Source organism: Lissotriton helveticus, chromosome 3_1 (genome assembly GCF_964261635.1).
Source record: "Lissotriton helveticus chromosome 3_1, aLisHel1.1, whole genome shotgun sequence".
Classification (NCBI taxonomy): Eukaryota; Metazoa; Chordata; class Amphibia; order Caudata; family Salamandridae; genus Lissotriton; species Lissotriton helveticus.
Window position 1 is genome coordinate 687,719,554 of NC_136061.1, and position 22,064 is coordinate 687,741,617.

At 48.5% G+C, this 22,064-nt stretch overlaps 1 protein-coding gene across 2 annotated transcripts in view; it reads right to left on the minus strand.

The window, feature by feature from the left end:
- VPS13C (vacuolar protein sorting 13 homolog C) overlaps positions 1-22,064 on the minus strand; it is a 2,773,485-nt gene that overhangs the window by 986,939 nt on the left and 1,764,482 nt on the right. For both annotated transcript variants that reach the window (XM_078680824.1, XM_078680823.1), the window contains exon 62: positions 14,150-14,278. In XM_078680824.1, the coding sequence (XP_078536950.1) occupies positions 14,150-14,278 (129 nt within the window). The remainder of the gene's footprint in view (positions 1-14,149; positions 14,279-22,064) is intronic.

The window sequence follows — 22,064 nt, forward strand, 5'->3', positions numbered from 1 at the left end:
TGGCCCGAGTAGAATGAGCCCTCAGCCCAACAGGAGGCTCCTTCCTCACCAAAGAGTAGCAAATCTTGATGCACAAGACGACCCACCGAGAGATGGTTCGTTTGTGCACCCCCGACCCTTCTTAGCGCCCACGTAACCAACAAAGAGTTGGCCATCCACCCGGAACTGGCGTGTGCGATCCAGATAGAATGAGAGTGCACGTTTCGGGTCCAGACGGTGGAGCCTCTCTTCCTCTTTCGAGGGATGCGGAGGCGGAAAGAAGGTGGGCAAGGTGATGGACTGCCCGATGTGGAAGGCTGTGACTACCCTGGGCAGGAAAGAGGGTCCCATCCTCAACACAACTTTGGCCGGATGGACAGAAAGGAAAGGAGGTTCAGAAGAAAGGGCCTGGAGCTCACTCACTCTCCTGGCAGAGGTGATGGCAACTAGGAATGCAGTCTTAAGGGTAAGAAGACGAAGAGGACAGTTATGAAGTGGCTCGAAGGGAGCGCACATCAGATAAGTCAGAACAAGGTTCAAATCCCCCTGAGGCATCACGAAAGGAACAGGAGGGAACATGAGTGATGCCCTTCAAGAACAGAACATATTTACAACTGGAGACTTGAACAAAGAGGGCTGATCAGGTAGCCTTAAGAAGGCGGAAATGGCAGAGAGGTAGCCCTTGATAGTGCCAAGAGCATAGCCCTGATGGGGAAGAGAAAGAAGAAAGAGGAGAACCTCAGAAAGAGGGGCAGAGAGTGGATCCACAGCCTTTGCTGTGCACCATGCCACAAATTTGTTCCACCAGCAGGCGTATACCGATTTCGTGGAGGGACGCCTGGCTGCCAGAATAACATCACAGGCTTCAAGAGGCAAGTCAAATGGCCTCAAATGTCACCGCTCAATCTCCACGCATGGAGGTGGAGGCTGGACAGGTTCGGGTGGAGGACCGTCCCCTGCTGCTGCGACAGAATGTCCTCCTGAAGAGGCAGACGAATCGGGGGATCGACTGACATGCTGAGTAGTTCAGGATACCAGTATCTTCGTGCCCAGTCGGGAGCCACAAGGATGACTTGGGCCCGGTCACGCCTGATCTTCGTCAGCACTCTGGTCAGAAGTGGTATAGGCGGAAAGGCGTACAACAGACCGCAACTCCACTTGAGACGAAAAGCGTCGCCGAGCGAGTGCCACCTTGGAAATTCCAATGCGCAGAACTGATGACATTGCGCGTACTCTTTTGTGGCGAATAGATCTAACCAAGGCTCTCCCGGCTGCTGAAAGAGACCTTGCGCCACATCAGAGTTCAGACGCCATTCGTGATCCATCATGCACCGACGGATGAGTTTGTCCGCCCTGGCGTTCAGGGAACCTGCCAGGTGTTGAACCACCAGGGTCACGCCCCGATGTTCCAGCCACTGCCAGAGGCGCAGAGCCTCCTGGCATAGGGTCCACGACCCCGCCCCGCCCTGTTTGTTGGAGTACCACATGGCGGTGGTGTTGTCCGTGAACACCTGCACTACACTCCCCCGGACAGAGGGGAGGAATGCCTTCAGTGCAAGCCGGATCACCCGCAGCTCCAGAAGGTTGATATGGAGCCGGGACTCTGCCAGAGACCAGAGTCCTCTGATCTCCGCCTCTCCCTTGTGGCCCCGCCAGCCCTGGAGGGAATGGTCCGTCACAACTCTGTGCTCCGGTTGGGGTAGGGAGAGGGATCTGCCGCTGATCCAATCGCGGTCCGTGAGCCACCACTGCAACTGTCTTGCAGTGCCCTCCGAGATCAGGACGTGGTCGGACAAGTTGCCCTGATGCGGTAAGGGGTGGACGGTGGCAGAGTCTTCCCTGACACGCTTCAGATGCTAGCTAGCGTTGTCCTTAGAAAAGTCTGAGAGGAATCGAATTTGACTGCTGAAGCAGGAGTGATATATTAATGTTTCATTTCACAAAACGGATACGATTTTAATATTAGCAAATTTTGTATGATTAATGTGATTTTAATTCACTTACTCACACCGATCTTCAGTGACTCTCTGTGCTCGATTACTCGCCTGCACGCCTCGGTCCGACTCTGTGATTAGCACCGTTGAGCGGAGGGCGGACAGGCAGAGCCAGAGACACTTCCGCCTCACGAGCGGTTAGTGCTCTAGCTTCCACAACAGCAAGGGCTACAAAGCCCTTCCCCTACATTGAGCGCGCAGCGGTCGCGCGCAGGGGTGTGCCTAATAAGTCGCCTAAGAGGAGCCAAAGAGTAGCCCGTCTGCGCCCGTCCGCGACAGGACGGGGCCAGGGGCTATGCCCCCTTTGTGTGGTATCTCTAGCTCTACCACAATCCCTCGGGTAAGTTACTCATCATGAGAACTACTAAGCTTATGGACTCCCGTCCAGTTCCAGTTGGGATGTCCAGGGGAGGTGGGAGATCCCCCAGTAGGCCCGTTCTCATGCCGAACTTGCCACTTTCAGGCTACCGCTGAGGAGAAAGATTATGGACAATGCCAATCCATTATAGGGAAGACAGGGCCTGATCTGAGACTGGGTTACAGGAATTTACTGTGTAATATAAGATCACTGCCCAAACATCACGCGGAAGTCTGGGATCTTATCTCATCAACACAACCAGACTTATGTTTTCTAACCGAAACATTGTTAAAGCCCCATACTGTCCCAGCTATCACCTTAGGGATTCCACAGGGCTACCATATAGTTAGGTTAGATCGCCCAGTCAAAATGGGTGGAGGCATAGCAATTGTGTATAGGAATGAGTTACGACTATCCATTCTAGAGGAACGTAGTACTCCAGAGCTGGAAATACTAATTTTTAAGATTCAAATATCATGCAGAGTGAGCCGTAAAGGGGCATTAGTTTATCGCCCCCCTGGTTCATGCGCCAATTTCTCCATCACATTGTTGGGAGCACTGGCCAGCCATGTTAACCCGGAAAGTGATTTTTTTACTCCTTGGAGATTTTAATGTTCATAGCGAAATAAAAGAATGTGGCGAGGCGCAATCCCTGCTGACTGACCTGGCACTGCTGGGTCTCACACAGATCAACAGTGGACCAACGCATCAGGCAGGGCATACTTTGGATCTCATCTTTTCGACCACACCAAACGACATTAATTGCTCTCCTTCCATACAAGTGAGCTGGACAGATCACTACATTATGGAATTCCATACACCCAGGCCTGAGAAACTCCCAAAACAAATAATGACACTACCCAACAGACGGAGACAATATCATAAGGTCACTCCGGATGTCTTCCAGGAAGGGTTTATCTTGCCCTTTATCTGCTCTACGGACGGAGTGGACAGTGCTCTAGCCAAATTTGACCAAGCCATACAGATAGCAGTGGATACAATTGCCCCTATAAAAACGTTTAAATCACGCCCTGCTCAGAAGCAGGAAGTGTGGTTTTCGGAGCATTTACGCTCCTTAAAACAGGCAGCCAGGAAATTGGAAAAAGTATGGAGAACATCCCATAGGGAGGATGACGGGAATCTTTATTGGTCGGCCCTCTCCATTTACCATAAAGCCATTAGATTGGCACGCAAGACTCATATTGCGTCCCTCCTGTCAGCCGCAGGAAATGCCCCTAGGGTGCTGGACCAAATTCTGCAGTCCTTTGTCAAGCCAGCAGCTTGTGAAAGTCCAGAGCTGTCATCACAGTAATTATGTGACGAAGTATCACAGTTCTTTACCAGTAAGATCGACAGGATCTATGATAACATTACTAATGCTAATTTATCCGCCACAGGAGGCGTGGTAATGCCACAGGTTCCAACTAATCCCCGCTCATGTTCCCTTAGCACATTCCCTCCTATCTCTTTAGACGAGGTAGACTGTTATATTAACCAAATTAAGAGTGGAAGCCCACTGGACATCATTCCAGCAAGAATAATGCCAACTGTTGGGAACATATTGGGCCCAGGGATCCAGAGAATAGTGAACCTCTCATTGGCAAATGGTCAGGTGCCCAGAGAATGGGCAAGAGCGTCGGTTAGACCGATTAGGAAAAACCCTACTATTCCATGGACATATCTGTCTAATCTAAGACCGATATCTCTACTCCCTTTTATGGGAAAATTAGCGGAAAAGTACGTGAATAGGCACTTATCTAATTTTCTTGAGCAGACCAATTGCTTGGATCATTCTCAGTTTGGCTTTAGGCCCAAACATGGTACGGAGACCGCGTTACTATCAGTAACAGATGACCTTCATAGATACCAAGATAGAGGCTTTTCCGTTGTTCTGGTGCTGCTAGATCTGTCAGCAGCGTTCGATACTGTTTCTCACAGTATCTTACTCGAACGATCTGCTGACATTGGGCTAAAGAACACGGCTCTAGCTTGGCTAAAAAGCTTTCTATCTAACCGGACCCAAACGGTTAGCATGGGTACATTTCGTTCTGCTGAAATGGAGAATGCCCAGGGGGTGCCACAGGGCTCTTGTTTGAGCTCGACTCTTTTTAACATCTATATGGCCCCCCTGGCAAATATCCTGAGAGAGTTTGGTTTCATCCCCGTATCCTACGTGGATGATACCCAGCTACTGTATCCTTTTAGACATCTTACGGACGAAGTGAAGGTCTCCTTTTCCAATGGCATGAAGGCCTTAGCCAAATGGATGTCATCAAACTGCCTTCAATGCAATGTAGGGAAGACAGAGGTCCTGCTCCTTGGAGAAGCTAAGATCCTGTGGACCCCGGACTAGTGGCTGCAAGATCTTGGGCCAGTGCCTGAACCCAAACTGGTCGTGAAAAACCTGGGGGTACGCCTGGATCGAGATCTTTCTCTGAAGCAGCATGGCAATTCAGTGGTGGGCACTTGTTTTCATGTGATCGGCCTCCTTCGAAAAGTTTTCCCCTTGCTACCAGATGCCACCAGAAAAACCTTGGTGCAGGCTCTGGTTCTCAGTCGATTAGACTATTGCAATGGGCTCTTGCTGTCAGCCAACGAGGGAGTTAAAGCCAAACTCCAAGCTGTGCAGAATACAGCAGCAAGGCTGGTACTAAATGCCCCCTCAAGAACGCCATCCAAACCACTCTTGGATAAGCTACACTGGCTCCCTATTCGGAAAAGGGTGATATTCAAGACCTGTTGTCTTATCCATAAGAGCCTAAATGGATTAGGGCCAACATACTGGATAGACAAATTTATACCTTATACTCCGGTGCGATCTCTCAGGTCCAGTAACCAGCTGCTCCTAACAGTGCCAGCCACCAAGAAAGTAAGGCAGGGTGGTAGGGCTTTGTCCATAGCCGGTCCCACCCTGTGGAATGGATTACCCCTGCCACTTAGGAAATGCACAGAACACTTGAGTTTCAGGAAACAACTTAAGACCTTTTTGTTTCAGTCATAAATCTTTCCCCCTTAGGACTTGCTGACAGCACTCTCTAGGTCACAGGCGCAGAGATACTCCTCCGGGAGTCGATTCGAGCACGTTACAAACCTACAAATAAATAAAATAAATAAATGCTGGGCCCACTGAAACTTCAGGTCTAACTGCAGAGCCCGCATCCGCCACCGGGCGTGATGCACCAGAAGGATGCAGGAGGCCATCAGCCCCAGAAGCCGCAGCGTCAACATGACCAAGACTCGGGATAACAGCTGAAAGATCGGAATCATAGCCTGAATATCACGAACCCGCTGTTCGGGAGGATAAACCCGAACGTGCGCCGAGTCTAGAACTGCTCCGATGAAGAGGAGCTTCTGGGAGGGACACTGGTGCGACTTCGGCACATTGATGGAGAACCCCAGCATGTGCAGGAGGTCGGCCGTAGTCTGGAGGTGGATGACGACTGTCTGGGGTGAGCCTGCCTTCAACAACCAGTCGTCGAGGTAGGGGAAGACTGAAACCCCTAACCTGCGCAGATGAGCTGCGACCGCCTCCATCACTTTCGTGAACACCCGTGAGGCGCTGAAAAGGCCGAAGGGGAGCACGGTAAACTGAAAGTGCTCGTGGCCTACCGTGAACCGCAGGTAACGCCGGTGGGCCGGAAGGACGGGGCTGTGAAAATAAGCGTCCAGCAAATCCAACGCTACCATCCAGTCTCCGGGGTCAAGGGCAGCCAAGACCTGAGCCAGAGTCAGCATCTTGAACTTCTCCTTCCGGAGGAAGCCGTTGACGTTCCTTAGGTCCAAGATAGGGCCATAGGCCCCCTTTGCCCTTCTTGGGTACCAGAAAGTAGTGGGAATAGCAACCACACCTTACTCCTGGCCCAGGAACGCGCTTGATGGCCCCCTTGGCCAAGAGGGCAGACACTTCCTCTTGCAGAAGTTGCAAATGATCCCCCGACATGCGGTGGTACTGCGGTGGCATGGCTGGAGGGGTTGCCCCTTCGGACGATTTGCAGCACCCACCTGTCCGAAGTGATGGTACGCCAGTGAAGGAGGTGATGGCGGACCCTGCCCCCCACTAGCGTTAAATGGGCCTGAAAGCTCAGACTAGGAGGGCTTTGAGGCGGATGCTGCGGGAGTAGATGTGGACTGGCTGCGCCGTTGTCCCCTGGCACCGCCACGGCGGTTACCACGCTCACCGCCGCGCTGGATGTTAGACAGCGGCCCGTGGCTGGCAGGATGTGAAGGGGCGCCCCTTCCTTGGCCACGAAAGGAGCAAAAAGCAGACTGCTGCTGATGCTGCCCCAAGGACTTGGCCGTAGCCCTGGAATCCTTGAAACGTTCAAGCGCATGATCTGCCTTGTCACCAAAGAGGTGGCTGCCATCAAACGGCATGTCCATGAGGGCGTTCTGGACATCGGCCGAGAAGTTGGCGGGCCTCAGCCAGGCGTGGCGGCGAACCGCCACCGTTGTTGACATCGCCCTGCCCAGCGAGTCCGTGGTATCCAGTCCACATCGTATAGAGTACCGAGCTGCGTCTCGTCCCTCCGTGAGGACTTGAGCGAGTTTTGCCCGGGCCCCCTCCGGACACTCTGGCAGCAGGGCCGCAACCGTATCCCAAAGAGAGTGGGTAGAACGGCCCAAGAGGCAAGCGGTGTTGACTGACCGCCGTCCTCAGCTAAGGGACGAGAACAGCTTCTTACCAAATTGTTCATACCCGATCAGAGGGGGCAGTCGGGAATGCTGATTGGGAAGTAGAGGCCTGGATAGCCAGACTCTCGGGGGTAGGGTGGGTGGACAGGAAGCTAGGGTCGCCCGGAGCTGGGCGGTGGCGCCTGGCGATGTTCCTATCTACAGGGAGGCCTGTACCGGGCCTGGACCATGTGCCCAACAGGACGTCCATGAGAGCCTCATTAAATGCCAGTAAAGGCTCCGGAGCGCCAGTCTGCGGTATAAGGACCTCAGTGAGGATGTTAGATCTCACAGTAGCGGCGGGGAGCGTAAGCGCCAAGGCCTTGGCTGCCCGCATCAGCACCACACCATAAGCAGCCCCCTCCTCCGTAGCCACGGTAGTTGGGGAGACAAAGCCAGTGTCAGGGGAGGTCTCAAGACAACTGGCCTCCCCTAGCTCCTCTGTCCAGTCCTGGAAGGACGGACACTCAGGTGTCAGAGGGTCTTCAGACCCATCCCAATCCCCTTCGTCCTCCATTTCCTGAAACTCAGGGTCACAGGATGGAGCCGGATCAAAGAATAAAGTTGCTTCAGCTGGCTTTGAATGCGGCGTCGGTCGACGCCGGTCCAATGCCGGATCCGGACCGAGAGAGGGATCAGGGACGGCATCGTGCGGAGACGGCGCCGGGGGCGATACCCTGGGGGTCGACGCCAGCGGAGTCATGAGGTCAACCAGCAGCGACCCGGATCCGGAACCGGATCCAGCGGGAGCCTGCGGCGTCAGGACCGAAGTCGCCGACGGCGCCGGGGCCGGAGCACCCGGCCCGCTTGGACTCCCAGTCGGGGCCGCAGGGCCCAGAGGCACCATGGGACCCGACGGAGGAGAGAGGGACCTCATGGCCATGAGGAAGGCCTCGATCTCCTCCGGCGTCGCATACAGCCCAGGGACCGGCGGGTATGGAGCTGGCCACGGCACCTGTGCCTTCGGCGGAGGCGGTGTTGCCCGAACCCCCGGCCGCGTCGCGCGAGCGCCGGGGGGAGTCAGAAGAGCGATTGCGTCTCTTCGACTTCTTGTGCCTCTTACCTGAGGACTTGGAGCCCGACGAATGGTGTTGGCTCGTCGAGCTTCGATGACTGTGGCCCGCGACCGGTCCCTCAACACCCTCCTGGACCGGTACCTCGAGCGACGCGGGGCCGACTGCCAGAGCTCGAGGCGCTTGCGGGACCGCTCCCGCCTAGCCTTCGACATCAAGGCCCGGCAGTCGGAGCACGACCAGTCGTCGTGGTCGGCCCCAAGGCAATACAGGCACCGGCGGTGGGCATCGGTAACCGACATCAGCCGGTTGCAGTCGGTACAGGGCTTGAACCCGGGCATTCCCTACCGGCACCGAGAGTCGTGAAGACTCGAGAAGAGATCAAAAAGATCAACAAAAGTTTCAGTCAAAAAATTACTAAGGTACTGCTTTCTCCGGACCTGCGCTAGCTGGCTCTGAAAAAAGAAGAAATGATGTCAGCGTGCGAGGGCGGCGTCTAAGTACTCCGACGATGTCATCGTGGCACCAATGATGCCGACGTTGGACGCGGAGCCGCAGACGACGCCTACCGACGCGCAGGGGTACTGCTATGCAAAATTTTCCAGATCCAGTCTGACGCCTGGGGATATTCTAAGGTAAGGAATCTAATACTAACCTGTTTCTTTCAGATCTGAATTTATTAATGTACTACATTCATATGCACATTTACAGGGAACATTCTTCCTGAAAGAAACATTTTGGCCTCAGCATTAAACTAAGAGCAGAGACTTCCAACCCCTCAGCCAGCAGTAAGCACAGGTCCTTGAGGGTAGGAAAGAACACAAGCAGCATGCATATTAAAGTATTATTTGAAGCGTTGATTTATTGGAACTGAAAAAATAGCTATTTTTATGTAGTGGTTTAACTTTTTTACATGATTTAGAGCTGCAGTAGCTACATGGCATGCTGTTGCAGTGTTTTTGTGCCTGTTTTCTAGAGTAAATTGAAGGAGGCTTACTTAGACTTAAAACCACAATATTTAATTGCTTGCATTCCAAGTCAACCCGGGAGCTGTCTTTAGGAAGAATGCAAAAGAATGCCAGCCAAATGAAAGGTACTGAGAGGGTTAATGGTGAAATAAAATGTAAGCAGCGAAGGGTCTGAGCATTCACAGTGTGACACAAGGTTGAACACATAATAAAATAGTCCCCCCACGAGCAGACCAACAGAACAAAGCGTAATGATATTGTACTAAGTCCCTGCTCCTTGGAGGAAAAAGAAGGGACAAATAGGCAGGACTGGCCACTGTTAAGCAAGGATTTTTAAAGGACACTGAAACAAACAAATGAGTGAGTACAAGCAGGAACAGATTAAAGGCTACTGGTGTACAAAGTTCTTCTGACAGCTCACTTCCAGAGCATGTGCAGGTGACTCCCAGTCAAGACCAGAAGGAACATCATTCAGGCCCTCGTCACCAGGAGGCTGGCCACTGCGCCACATCCTCTAGCCACAAAGCAAGTGCAAAAATGTTTGCCCCAACAACAGCACCACGAAAATATTCACTGAAAACGAGACTGTGCTATCTCGCTTTAAAGAATGCTTGTTTTGACCGGCAACATGGGCTTTCAGGCAACATCTGCTTGGGAATTACAATTTTAGGGAATTATTGTGGAATCGATTTTTGACTGGTGTGAAATTTCTGTAAACTGGTCGCCCGTATTTCACCTATGTGCATACAACCAGGAACAGATTAAAGGCTACTGGCATGCAAAGTTCTTCTGACAGCTCACTTCCATATCCTAAGTTGCCCTACCTCACTCTGCATATGGACAGAATGCAGAAACATTGAATGGCTCCAGCTTCAATTCTTCTTGTATGGTCTTGATGGCCTTGCTACATCAACGCCTCAATGACCGCTGACAATTAATTTGGTATACGTTTTGCCACATGGATTACAAGTACAACAACAAATCACAAGGCACTTTCCTGGGCATTATAATCAGGCGCGGTGTGTCCATTGCCCTCCCGCCCACTTGCGCCCGCAGCTCCCTCTGCGTCTTTGAACTTAAGTAAACTGACTTTGTTTACTTAAGTTCAGAGACGCGTCAGTCAGCATGACGTCGGACCGCCCATCCCTTCAGAGTCTGAAGTGGGTGGGCGGTCCAGCGTCATGTTGACTGACAGGCATTGTCATGGGCAGGCAGCAGCACAAGTGTGCATGAGAAGGTGAGCGAATTTTTCGCCCGTGCCCAGTCATGCGCACTTGTGTTTGCACTGGCTTTCGCATGCCCATTAGGAGCCCCCCGGTCTTCTAATGGGCAGGTGGTGGGTGAAGAGTAACCGTGCCCTTAGCCAATCCTGGCGCTGCAGCAGCGCCAGGATTGGCTGAGGAGTTGCAACTCCAGTGCTGTTCCTGTTTGAAGAGGCACCAACGCGGACCAGGAGCAGAGGAGGTCAGGTAAGTTTTCTAAATTGTATTCTCCCTCAGCCCCGCGCGAACTACCCACAAGTACTGCGAGCCGCGACTGGTGATTAGAATTATCAATTGAAATCCATTGAGAAAAAAATGTGCCTTAATGGATGCAGCTTCATACACATTGTTTTTCCCTGTTGGTGATGTGCTCTTTGTAAAATGATGTTCATTAAATGTCAAAGTAAATCGTTTAATGAAAGAAGACAAGTATACTAAGTAAGGTGACTCCCTGACATAGGTAGTCAGTAGTAGGAGGCCAACCAAACATATCATCACATGAATATGGTTTATTTTCTATTACACGTTCTGTCTGCGAAACAAAAAATATACTGTGAGCATGGCTTCCTCATTCTCTCCTGCTGCCTCCATCAAAGAGGCTTTTACAATGGACTTCCAATAGCTCTGCAGAAGTGCGAGTGTTCCCCTAATGCAGCTTCACACAATGACAGAGGCAACACACAACAGTCGCACCTTCTCTTCACATCTCTGTATTGAGCTGTCAAGACCTGCCTCCATCAGTCCCAGTGTGTTTTGGGCTCCCAGTAAGAACCACGTTAATGAATTGATTTGGTATTATTAAAGACAGCGCTTGAAATTCCCATTAAACTTAGTGCCAGTGAATCCAGGGGCAGTGCTAAGGATGCTGTAAGCTGCCCAAATGATAGCCACATACGTGGAAATATGCTGAAGGGAAGAAACGCTACTTTAGGTTTCGAATCTTTCTGATCTTAGAAGAAGGAATGCACCTCTTTCTTTCTGAACTTGAAAATCAGATGTGTTGCTGTTTAATCTTCCTTATCCAAGAGGCGGTGGGAATCAGCAGAACTACAGTCTTTGCTCGTTGTCTTAGTGAAGACAGTGCTTTTCATTGTGTTCTATTGTAGAGTAAGCTACACGCCATGTGGAGTTACATTTAGAAAGATCAATCCGATGCTGCTCTTGCGAGATGAAAATCAAAGAAGGCGCTTTCTTAGTATCACTGGTGCCAGATTTTATAAAAGCGTATTGCATTTTGGCAAAGTGCACAGTTATCCGACTCAAAAGTAAAGTGGCAAGTATGGAATCTATCTGCGACCCTAGCTAAGGGCCCCGTGACACCTGGGCCCAATACTACATGTGAGTGCTTTACTGGGATTTGCACATTAGAGGGGTTTCTAGAGTCAACACCAGAGCAGATGCACTTGGATTTACACTAACATTTTTATGCCTCACTAATATAGAATACATCGACATGTCCCACCCCGTTGTGCAGCAGGGGAGGTTTTATGCATTTAGAGTTTGCCAGTGAAGCAGTACTTTTGTTTTGTTTTCTTGTCTTTTTTTGAACAGCATTGTTTTCCCGGGTGGGTAAGTGCACCAATCGTGGGGTACTGCAATGACTGTTTGATGGGTGGATTGGTAACCATGTTCTTCCTGCTTATATTTCACATGCTTTACTTTGCTTTTTCCAGGATGTTGGTACTTTTTATTTAGGCAGCATATTGCTCTCTGTCTTGGCTAGTGCGTAATTTGAATGGAGTAGTTGCAAGTATATTATGGTTCTAAATCTAAAAGCACTCGCTACCACCTTCCTGGCTTCTAGCAATTTTCATAAACAATAAAAATGTCATGATAACGCTGATGGTTAAGGTTTTTCCTAGAGAGAGATCAGAGTTTTGTCTAGGGGAAGTTTTGACTCATGGAAAGGTAGCATAGAAGGTTAATGTGCCTGCTGTAAAGAACATGTATCTGATGCAGATCACAAAATGCACATGATGTAAATAGGTCAGTGAGTCACTGCTTTTGTCAGAGAGATCCTTGTGTTACTTGCAGTTTGTTAGTTAAAATCCTAACATAGAATAGTGAGCTATTAACTGTCATCTAAGAGCTGCATGCAAACTGCAAGGTAAAAATGACAGCGTTAATATGTATTACCCCCAGTCTTTGTTTGATTATCCTAATGTTTCAAATATAAATTGTTATATTTTTATTGTCAGCACCTGGTAAAGCCTGACCACCATTACCATAATTTTTGGGCAATTTTTGGCGAAGAACAAGAGGCCCCAACCTCCTTTGTTGCTCTTTCACCCCGGCTACAATATTTTTTTTTACATTGGAGTTAGGGCTCTGTGTGTGGTCACTCTACATGGTGGTTAGGGTGGGTGCACATTTTGAACATTGTACTCAGAAATGCATTTTATCTTGAAGTCTGTTATGAAGCTCTGTGGTTATACTGAATAAGCAGCTACCTATGTTATGACATCTCTTTATTAATGTAATAACTGCACTTTCACAATTGCTTTATTACCCTTCCTGATTTCTCAAATTAGCTTGAAAATGCACCATTTGACCACTCTTTTTTCAAAATTTTCTCAGGGGGAACCCCCCACGAACTCCCTTAGGTTGTTCGCGCTCACTCAATGTGCTCGCTCGCTACGGTGCAGTAGGAAAATGATTTTACACCTCACCAGTTTCAAATGTCACCAGCCGCCCCTGATTATAAGATCATGCAGCTTGTCATCCAGATCCAGTAGTATGACGCCACTGTTAAGAGTTCCTTGGTGGGGTTCTAGCTGTCTGGGAGGTAGGCAATGAAGACATTCTCTCTTCCCCATCTCCCTGAGGTCTTGTTCCTTCGTTCTCTGTGCATCCCTTTCCAAGTTGTTTGCTGCCCGACACCCACAGTGTGTGCTACATACGTCAGCACAGAGTGTTCAACTTTCACTATTCTCTTCCAAGGTGCAATATGCATATTAGCTCCTCTACTATGCTTTTTTTATTAGGCCAGGTTGTGACACTTTGCCTGGAACAAAACATCCACCCGTCGTTCCTTAGTCCTAAACCACCAGCAAACTTGAGAGGAAACGCAAAAATACAGTATAGTTAATGACACGATACTGATTGGAGATTTGAATTAGTAATTGATAATGACTATTTAAAATGCTCTTATTTTCTGTAATTTGAATTACTGATTATATGATTTTAATACATTTATATCAGTAACAAACTATATGTTTAATGTAGGAGTTTGGTTGTTGGCATAAAATGAGTAACAGGAGCTTCAGGTTACTGACCAGAACTTTCCCAACGAGGTAGGGGTATCTTAAATCATGGCACAGGTAAAAGTAGAGGTAACAATAAGTGCTCCCAGGGACAGTCAAACATTGTTACCACCCAGGGGATATATCTTTGTGAGGAGGGTGTGCCTCTCTTCAAGGCTCAGCAAGTCTGTAAGAACAGAACATGAAAAGTGAACCACGATGGAAACTGCAAGATAAAGCTGGGATCAACACTGGCAACACACCATACCAGTACATACTTATCACAATGTACACTTCACATCATAGGACCAGAGTGAAACAAGGAATATACACAGCTTCCTAATTTCTATAGTCCAACGAGATAAAAGGTTAGAGCACAGAAACACACACAGACCTCAATAAGCTGAATCCTAACATTGAGTTCACTTATACCCACGTCTGGGGTTGGCACCCTGCAAGTGGGTACACCCTTACACCGATATGTATTGACCATTATGATCAAGCAGCAGCATATTGCACCTACATATTTAACTATAGAGGCCTCTTGTGAAGCAGTGACATTGCACTATTTATGCAAACAGCCAACGGTCAGTAGTCAAATGAATTGAGTAAGCTTGATTGGAAGTGTGCATTCGGTTCTCCATAAACTCATTAAATCTTACCATGTCCTCCAATATTAATAGGGTGCCGTTGTCTTGTTTATTGTAGTGAAAGGGCATGGATGATCTTTCGAAGCCCACCACTCTAACACACAGCTTTCCAGAGGCATTTTCAGGCCAAAATGGAACACACTGAAAAATAACAATTGATAAATACAAGTTGGTAAACGACATCTAAAAAAAACAGCAGAAAAACAAACCGAGCTTCAAAAATGTCAATAAACAATAGGTTACTAACCTGTAATACTAGTTCTCAAGTAAGTGTATGTTCCACATATTTATCTGCATGCTTACTTAATAATTACCTCGCACATGGAAAGGATTCATGAACAATATAAGTAGGAAATGTATTAAGTATATCCTTAATGTTTTTAAGAAGTAAACCTCTAAATTTCGTTCATGACTGATGAGCAACTTCAATCCCTGAGCCCTTCAGGTGCCTGTTAAGCTTCCTTCCTTGCTGCCCAGAAGGGAGATTCTATTTCCACTACCTCTTCCAAGTCTCTGTTCAAAGTATTGTCATTCTCTGCCTAAAACTTAAACGAAATCTCAGAACCATTACTGGGTAGATCAGCTTCGCTGAACCGGGCACTACACTTCCTCCGCATAATGCGTCTGCTTGATAAACCATCTATACAAGCATGATAGGCTACGTCCTTCATTGGGGCCAATGACCGTACACAGATGCCCGTAGTCGTGCACAGCAACACATGAAGCACAAGGAAAACAAGCATTGGGAAAACTAACTTTTGACGTCTGTATGGTGAGCACAAAATGAATGCTGCAAGTGAGGAAATAGCGCATGCATATGCACATAAGTAAGCACACAGAAGCATAGTTAGATAAGGACATCTGCAGTACACAATTCTATTAAGTATTGCACACTTATGTATTCATAGACACACGTGTAAATATGCATGTACTCAAAGGCACAGCCACATACAGATATATATTATTACAAAGTGCATACACATACTTAGAACAAAGTACACTATGAAAAATATCAGTGCAAGTTCTGCTGACAGGATAATGATAGCCTTGAGATATTACACTAGAACGTAAACCAGAGGGTAGCGTGGGTATGGAGTTCATAACAAACATGAGTCTGAAGAGACTGGGTGGTCCTTGGAATAAAGATGTCCATGCAAAGAGTGAATGCTACAGCTGCGACAGGCACCGGGGAGGCGGGTGGGCGATATGAATGTCAGCAGCCCTACATGCCAAGAACAGATGCATACTGGTAAGTAGCATATTCCGTTCGAGGCATGTGGGCGTCTGAATTCATATCTGTGCATAGAATGTATAGCAGTATCTCCCTTAGCAGTGGTTGCCTGTGCCAACTGCAGCAGTATGAAAAAGAGTTTTGAGAACAGCCTGACCTACAGCAGCTTGCTGTTTGGAATGTACATCTACACAATAGTGTTTGGTAAATGTATGTATGGTGACCATGTGGCTGCTCTACAAATTTCGTGTAAAGGAATATTTCCTAGGAAAGCCATGGATGCCCCTAGTTTGCGTGTAGAATGCGCCCTAGGAGGAACTGTTAAGGTGCGTTTTGCTTTTAAATAACATATTTGAATGCACTTAACGATCCATCTGGCTATACCTGATTTTGAAATAGGGTTTCCTTTGTGTTGCGGTGAGAAAGCAACAAACAACTGTTTTGTCTTTCGAAATGCCTTAGTTCTATCTATATAGTATAGCAGAGCTCTCTTGACATCTAGAGTATGCAAGGCCCTTTCAGCTACTGTCTGTGGATTTTGAAAGAACACTAGCAGCTCTACTGTTTGATTTATATGAAAATGGGATACCACTTTGGGCATGAATTTAGGGGTTGTTCTGAGAACTGCTCTATTTGCATGTACTTGAATGAATGGCTCTTGAATAGTTAGGGCTTGCAGCTCACTAACTCTCCTAAGTAAAGTAATGGCAATAAGGAAAGCCACCTTCCAAGTAAGAAACTGTATTTCGCATGAGTGTAGTGGCTCAAAAGGTGGTCCCATAAGTCTGGTTAAAACGATGTTTAGATTCCAGACTGGTGAAGGTGGGTGTGTTGGAGGAATTACTCGTTTAAGTCCTTCCATAAATGCTTTAATTGCTGGCACTCTAAAAAGTGAAAGGTGTTGCCTGTTTTGGAGATAAGCTGCTAGAGCAGCTAAATGTATCCTGATGGACGAGTAGGCTAAATTGCAATGTTGTAGGTGCAAGAGATAGCAAATGATGTTTTGTGTAGAAGCATCTAATGGGGTTTATATCGTTGTTATAGAAGTAAATGACGAAACGTTTCCATTTTGCTCTATTACATGCCCTGGTAGTGGGTTTTCTTGCCTCTTTGATAATATTCATGCAGTCTGTAGGCAAGTTCAGGCATCCAAACTCTAGGATTTCAGGAGCCAGATCGCCAGGTTCATCTGTTGCGGATCTGGGTGTTGGATTTCGCCATGGCTCTGAGTTAAAAGACTGGGTGTGAGTCGCAGTCTTTGATGAGGCACCACTGACAGTTCTAGGAATGTTGTGTACCATGGTTGCCTTGCCCATATGGGAGCAACTAGGATTAGCGTCAGCGAATGTTGGCGCATTTTGCTTGCCACTAGCGGTACTAATGGAGCTGGGGGAAAAGCGTACACAAATCTGCCTGACCAGTTCATCCATATCGCATTGCCCTGCGACTGCGGATGTGGGAACGTGGCGGCAAAGTACTGGCATTTTGCGTTTCCGCTTGTGGCAAACAGATCTATCTCCAGTTGTCCCCACTGCCGGAAGAATGGTTGGAGCACATTGGGATGAATCTCCCATTTGTGCATCTGTTGACTGTACCTGCTGACCAGGTCGGCTATTTGATTGTCCTTGCCTGGGAGGTGTTCCGCCATGAGGAACATGTTCCTTTGAATGGCCCATTTCCACACACTTTGAGCTAGATGTGATAACTGTGGGGAATGTGTTCCTCCCTGTTTTTGAATATAATACATAGCTGTCATGTTGTCCGTTCGTTTCAACACAGTCTTGTTGCATAAGTGTTTTTTGAACGCTTTTAGTGCTAGAAAGACCGCCATCAACTCTAGTAGATTGATGTGCATCTTCTTTTGTTGTATTGTCCATAGACCCTGGACTGTGTAATGCAGGACATGGGCTCCCCAGCCTAGCAGGGATGCGTCTGCCGTCATCACTATTTGTGGGACAGGCTCCTGGAACAGTCGTCCTTTGCAAAGGTTTTGTGGATTCCACCAATGCAGAGAGTTGTATGCCTGACTGGTCACCAACACTAGGTCTTTTAATTGTCCCTGAGCCTTGTTCCACTGGCGTGCTAGGCACTCCTGTAGCGGACGCATGTGTAGTCTGGCATGAGGGACTATGAATATGCACGAGGCCATCATGCCTATTAGTTGCATAAACACTCGAGCTGGCAATGAGTGTTGTGGTTTGAACCTTTGGATTAACGTTTGCATTCCGTTGATTCGTGCTGCATTTGGATATGTCTTTGCTGCTAGTGTATCTACTGTCGCTCCCAGGTACTGTTGGACGTGGGAGGGTTGTAGGTGTGACTTTGGGTAGTTCAGCGAGAAGCCTAGACTGTGCAGGAGATGAATAGTCTTTGACGTGTGGCTGGCACATTGCTGGGCCGATGGCGCTTGTATTAGCCAATCGTCCAGATATGGGTACACATGAATGTGTTGTCTCCTGAGATGCGCTGCCACTGTCGCTAGGCATTTGGTGAACACCCGTGGAGCTGTTGTTACACCGAATGGTAGGACTTTGAACTGGTAGTGTTGTCCTTGAATAGTAAACCTGAGATACTTTCTGTGAGCAGGGTGTATTGGTATATGAAAATATGCGTCTTTGAGGTCTAGAGTTGCTAGGAAGTCTCCCTGGCGCAGCAGTGGTAAGACTTGTTGCAGAGTAAGCATGTGGAAATGCTCTGATAAAATGCACTGGTTGAGGGACCAAAGGTCCAATATTGGTCTGAGAGAACCGTCCTTTTTGGGAATGAGGAAGTATAGTGAGTATACTCCTGTCCCTTGATGTTTGAATGGGACTGGTTCTATGGCCCCATTTTGCAGCATACTGATGACCTCTTGCTGCAATAATGTTATATGTTCCTTTGACATTGGACGGTGTACGGGTGGTATGTTGGGTGGTGTTGATGTGTGTTCTAGGCAATAGCCATGTTGGATAATTTGCCTGACCCACTTGTCTGTAGTGATGTTTAGCCAGACTGGCAGGAACTGTTGTAGTCTTCCCCCGACCGGTGTTATATGGTCTGGGGGTAGTGCCAAGAAGTCATAGTTTGGTGTTAGTGGAGGATCTATTGGCATTGCCTCCACGACCTCTGCCCTTATTATTTCCTCTGTATCCACCCCTGTTTGTGTTTTTATTGTATGTGGATTGCGTATTACTTTTGTTTGTGGAGGACTGCTGCGATGTGTTACCTCGCGCTCCTCCTCTATAGTTGGAGCGACGAAAGGAGCCTCTGTGTTGTTGGGACTGAAGAGCTCCCATTGACTTTGCAGTCTCTGTGTCCTTTTTCATTTTGTCCAGAATGGAGTCAACTGCTGGACCAAACAAAAAATCTGGATTTATTGGCTGGTTAAGAATTGTGGGCTGGACTTCACTTTTAAATCCAGATATGCGAAGCCATGCGTGTCTCCTAAGCAGTACGCTTGTGTTGATAGATCTGGCAGCTGTATCTGCCGCGTCTAAAGCACACTTAATGGAGGCATTGGTGATGAGCTTTCCCTCCTGTATAAGTTCATCTGCTTGCTCCTTGAAAGGCTCAGGTAAGTGTTGGAGAAGTCCTTCTAAACTGTCATAGTGCGCTCTGTCATATCTAGCCAGCAAAGCTTGAGTATTGGCTATTCTCCATGAGTTCGCTGCTTGAGCAGTTACTCTCTTGCCTGATGCTTCTAAAATCTTGGACTCCTTATCAGGAGGAGGAGCCTCTCCAGTAGTTTGGGAATTAGCACGCTTTCGTGCGTTGGATACTACCAATGAGTCTAAAGGTAGTTGTCCCCTGATGTAAGTTGGGTCAATTGGTGCAGCCCTATACTTCTTCTCAATTCTAGGGTTGATGGCACGTGCCCTAGCAGTGTCTTTGAATATGTCATTTGCATGCTTTAGGACCCCTTTTAACATTGGAAGTGTTTTGATACTTTTTTCTGATGTTGCTAGCGTATCAAACAGAAAATCTTCCTCTATAGCATCTGAATGCATTTCTACATTATGGTAGAGAGCTGCTCTATCTATTAATGAGTTGAAAGCCACTGTGTCTTCTGTAGGTTATGGCTTAGCTGGGTATACATTTGTGTCTGTAATGGGTTGAGCCCCATCAGTGTCTGGGTCATCCCCCCCTGGCTGTGAGTTGGGGTCTACATATGGGTTTTGTGGATATCCAAAATCCACATCTGCGTCATGATCTACATCTGGGTTGTAGTCAGAGCGTGTAGGTGAGTATGGTGCATATGGAGTAGTAGGCATAGCTGGAGAGATAGGTTGGAAAAGAATAGGAGAGGTTGCACAGTCTCTTTTCTTTTTGAGTGGAATTTTAGAAAAGTCTTCAGCAGGCACTGGTCTTTTCTTCCTTGTGTAAACAGTCACTTCCCCAGTATTTGGGTCAATATATAGTTTGGACTGATCTTCTGTAGAGGGGTCTGGATGGATGATCTCTTCTACAGTCTTTTGCTTTGGCGCCGTTGATTTAGGTTTAACCTTCTTCGATTCGATGCCTTTAATCGGGTCGACCGGTTTCGGTGCCTGGATCTGCTTTTGAGGCTTTAGTGTCTGTCCGACAGGTTTTGTCGGTCCGACGTCTAACAGGTTGCACCACTTTTTTCGGACCGATCGGTTTTGTTGGTTCGATAACCTTTTTTGGGTGTCCTGACTTGTTCGGCTGTAGAGATGTCCTCGGAGCCTGCGGCTTCGTCTCGATGCCCTTCTTCGGATCGATGGGCTTCGGCTCCACCGCTCTTGGTTGGTCTCCTTTCGGTTTCGCTTTCGGTTCGACCACCGCCTTGGGCGTAGCCCTTTTGCCTTCATCGACAGCCTTTTGTCCCTTTTCGGCAGTCAAACTTGTTTTGTTCGATTCGACGGCCCTTGGCTTCGAAGGTTTATATGGAACGCTGCCCTTCGGCTCGGCGCCCTTTGCGTTTATCGCCTTCGGTTCTACGACGTTCGGTCCGCAGACTGTTGTGGCGATGAGTTTCGGTTTCGATTGAACCGGCCTTGGATTAGGTGTCTCAGAAGGCTCTTTTTGAATATTCTTAGCCGGGCGGTATTGCGGGGCTATAGAACCAGTCTTTAGATCTTGGGTAAGGCCTGTTGGCGATGCCTCGACCTGAGTCTCTGATATTGGTGTAGTGTCTGTGTGGGGCGGTGTACTCACGGTTCGCCCCCCGTTGTCATCGGAGTCGTCTTCGACAGCTACGATGTCTTGGTCGTATTCTTCGACATTGACGATTTGTTCTTCTTCGTCGATATAATATTCAGAGTCGTGCTCGTAGTATTGATCTTCCTCTTGATCCGAGTCTTCGGTGTCAACTAGTTCTTCCTCATCGTTGAAGATATTCTCGGGCTCCGGTGCCGACCTCTGCATTTCTTGCCTTGCAGCCCGCCAAATCCGGATCGTCTTTTTGGACCGGAACTGGGCACAAGCTGGGCAATTGTCTTCATTATGATCTGGTGATAAACATTTGTTGCACACAGGATGTTTATCTGTATGCGGGAACTTTGAGTTGCACTGCGGACAATATTTGAATGGACTCCGTTCCATCGTCTGTCGGTCCACGTGGCGTCGAGAAGGCCTAACGGCCCGATTCGACGACCGGAGTGCAAGTAAATTGTGAAGAAAGTTTTTCTGTCCCGATCGAAAACAATACCGATGAATCCGAAGGCCTTTTGGCCTTTTTGAAAAGTTTATTTCGATTCCGAACTTGGAGTGCTGGAAGGTGCATCCGAACCCAATGGCGGAAAAAAACAATCTGAGGATGGAGGGGATGCCCATGCGCACTGTAGTCCAAGGGTGGAGCCACCTATCTCGTGATACTTCAAAGACTCTTCCAGGACAACAATATGCAATCATCCGGACCCAACTCTAGGCGGCGATCTATGCACAGATATGAATTCAGCAGCCCACATGCCTCGAACAGAAGGATTCAGATCACACTTCCGGTTTAGCTAGGAGGAAACAACTAAAAACCTAGACACTTGGATAGTCAATACCCTTGGGAGCACCAAAGTACTTGCGTTACCTCACCCACAGGAACCGGGTGCATAGGTGTGAAGATGTGTCGGGTTTCGTCGTTGAAGCCTATGGAGATCTGGAGAAAGATGCTGCAGGCGACCAGGAGGAAGATGTCCGAGTGGATCCAAAGGTGGATCGAGGATGAAGAGGACCTGAAAGCAGAGGGGACAGAGTCTGGGTCACTAGCCAGTGACCGGGTGGAACCAGGAAGGAACCAGACGACGTCGAGGAGCAATCAGGTGCTGTCGTTTAGCTTGTCTCTTCAGCCACGCGGACCAGGAGGCGTCGAGGACGACCAGGTGCTGGAGGCGAGCTGTCCCACGAAGGTTCTCGCAGATTGAGGGGTCGACTGCCGGATTGGAGTCAACAAGCCTTGGCAAAGGCAACCCACGCAGGATTCAAAGAAGGCTTCTGGTGCAGACCAGCAAGGTCTGAGGTGCCTCACCTTTGCAGGGAGGCAAGGGCCAGTCTGGAGCAACCAGACCAGCGAGTTGGTTCAATAGGATTGTCGTCACAGAGGCTACTAGCCAACGGGCCAGCAACCAGGCAACGCGTCGAGCAGAACACAAGCAGAAGGGCCCCACGCAGAACTCGTGGAGTGTGGAGGGCTGATCTTCGGTGCAGGTGGAGCTCGGGTTCAAGGTTTCTCAGTCCCCAGTGCACAGCTTCGAGCTTGCCTCAGGA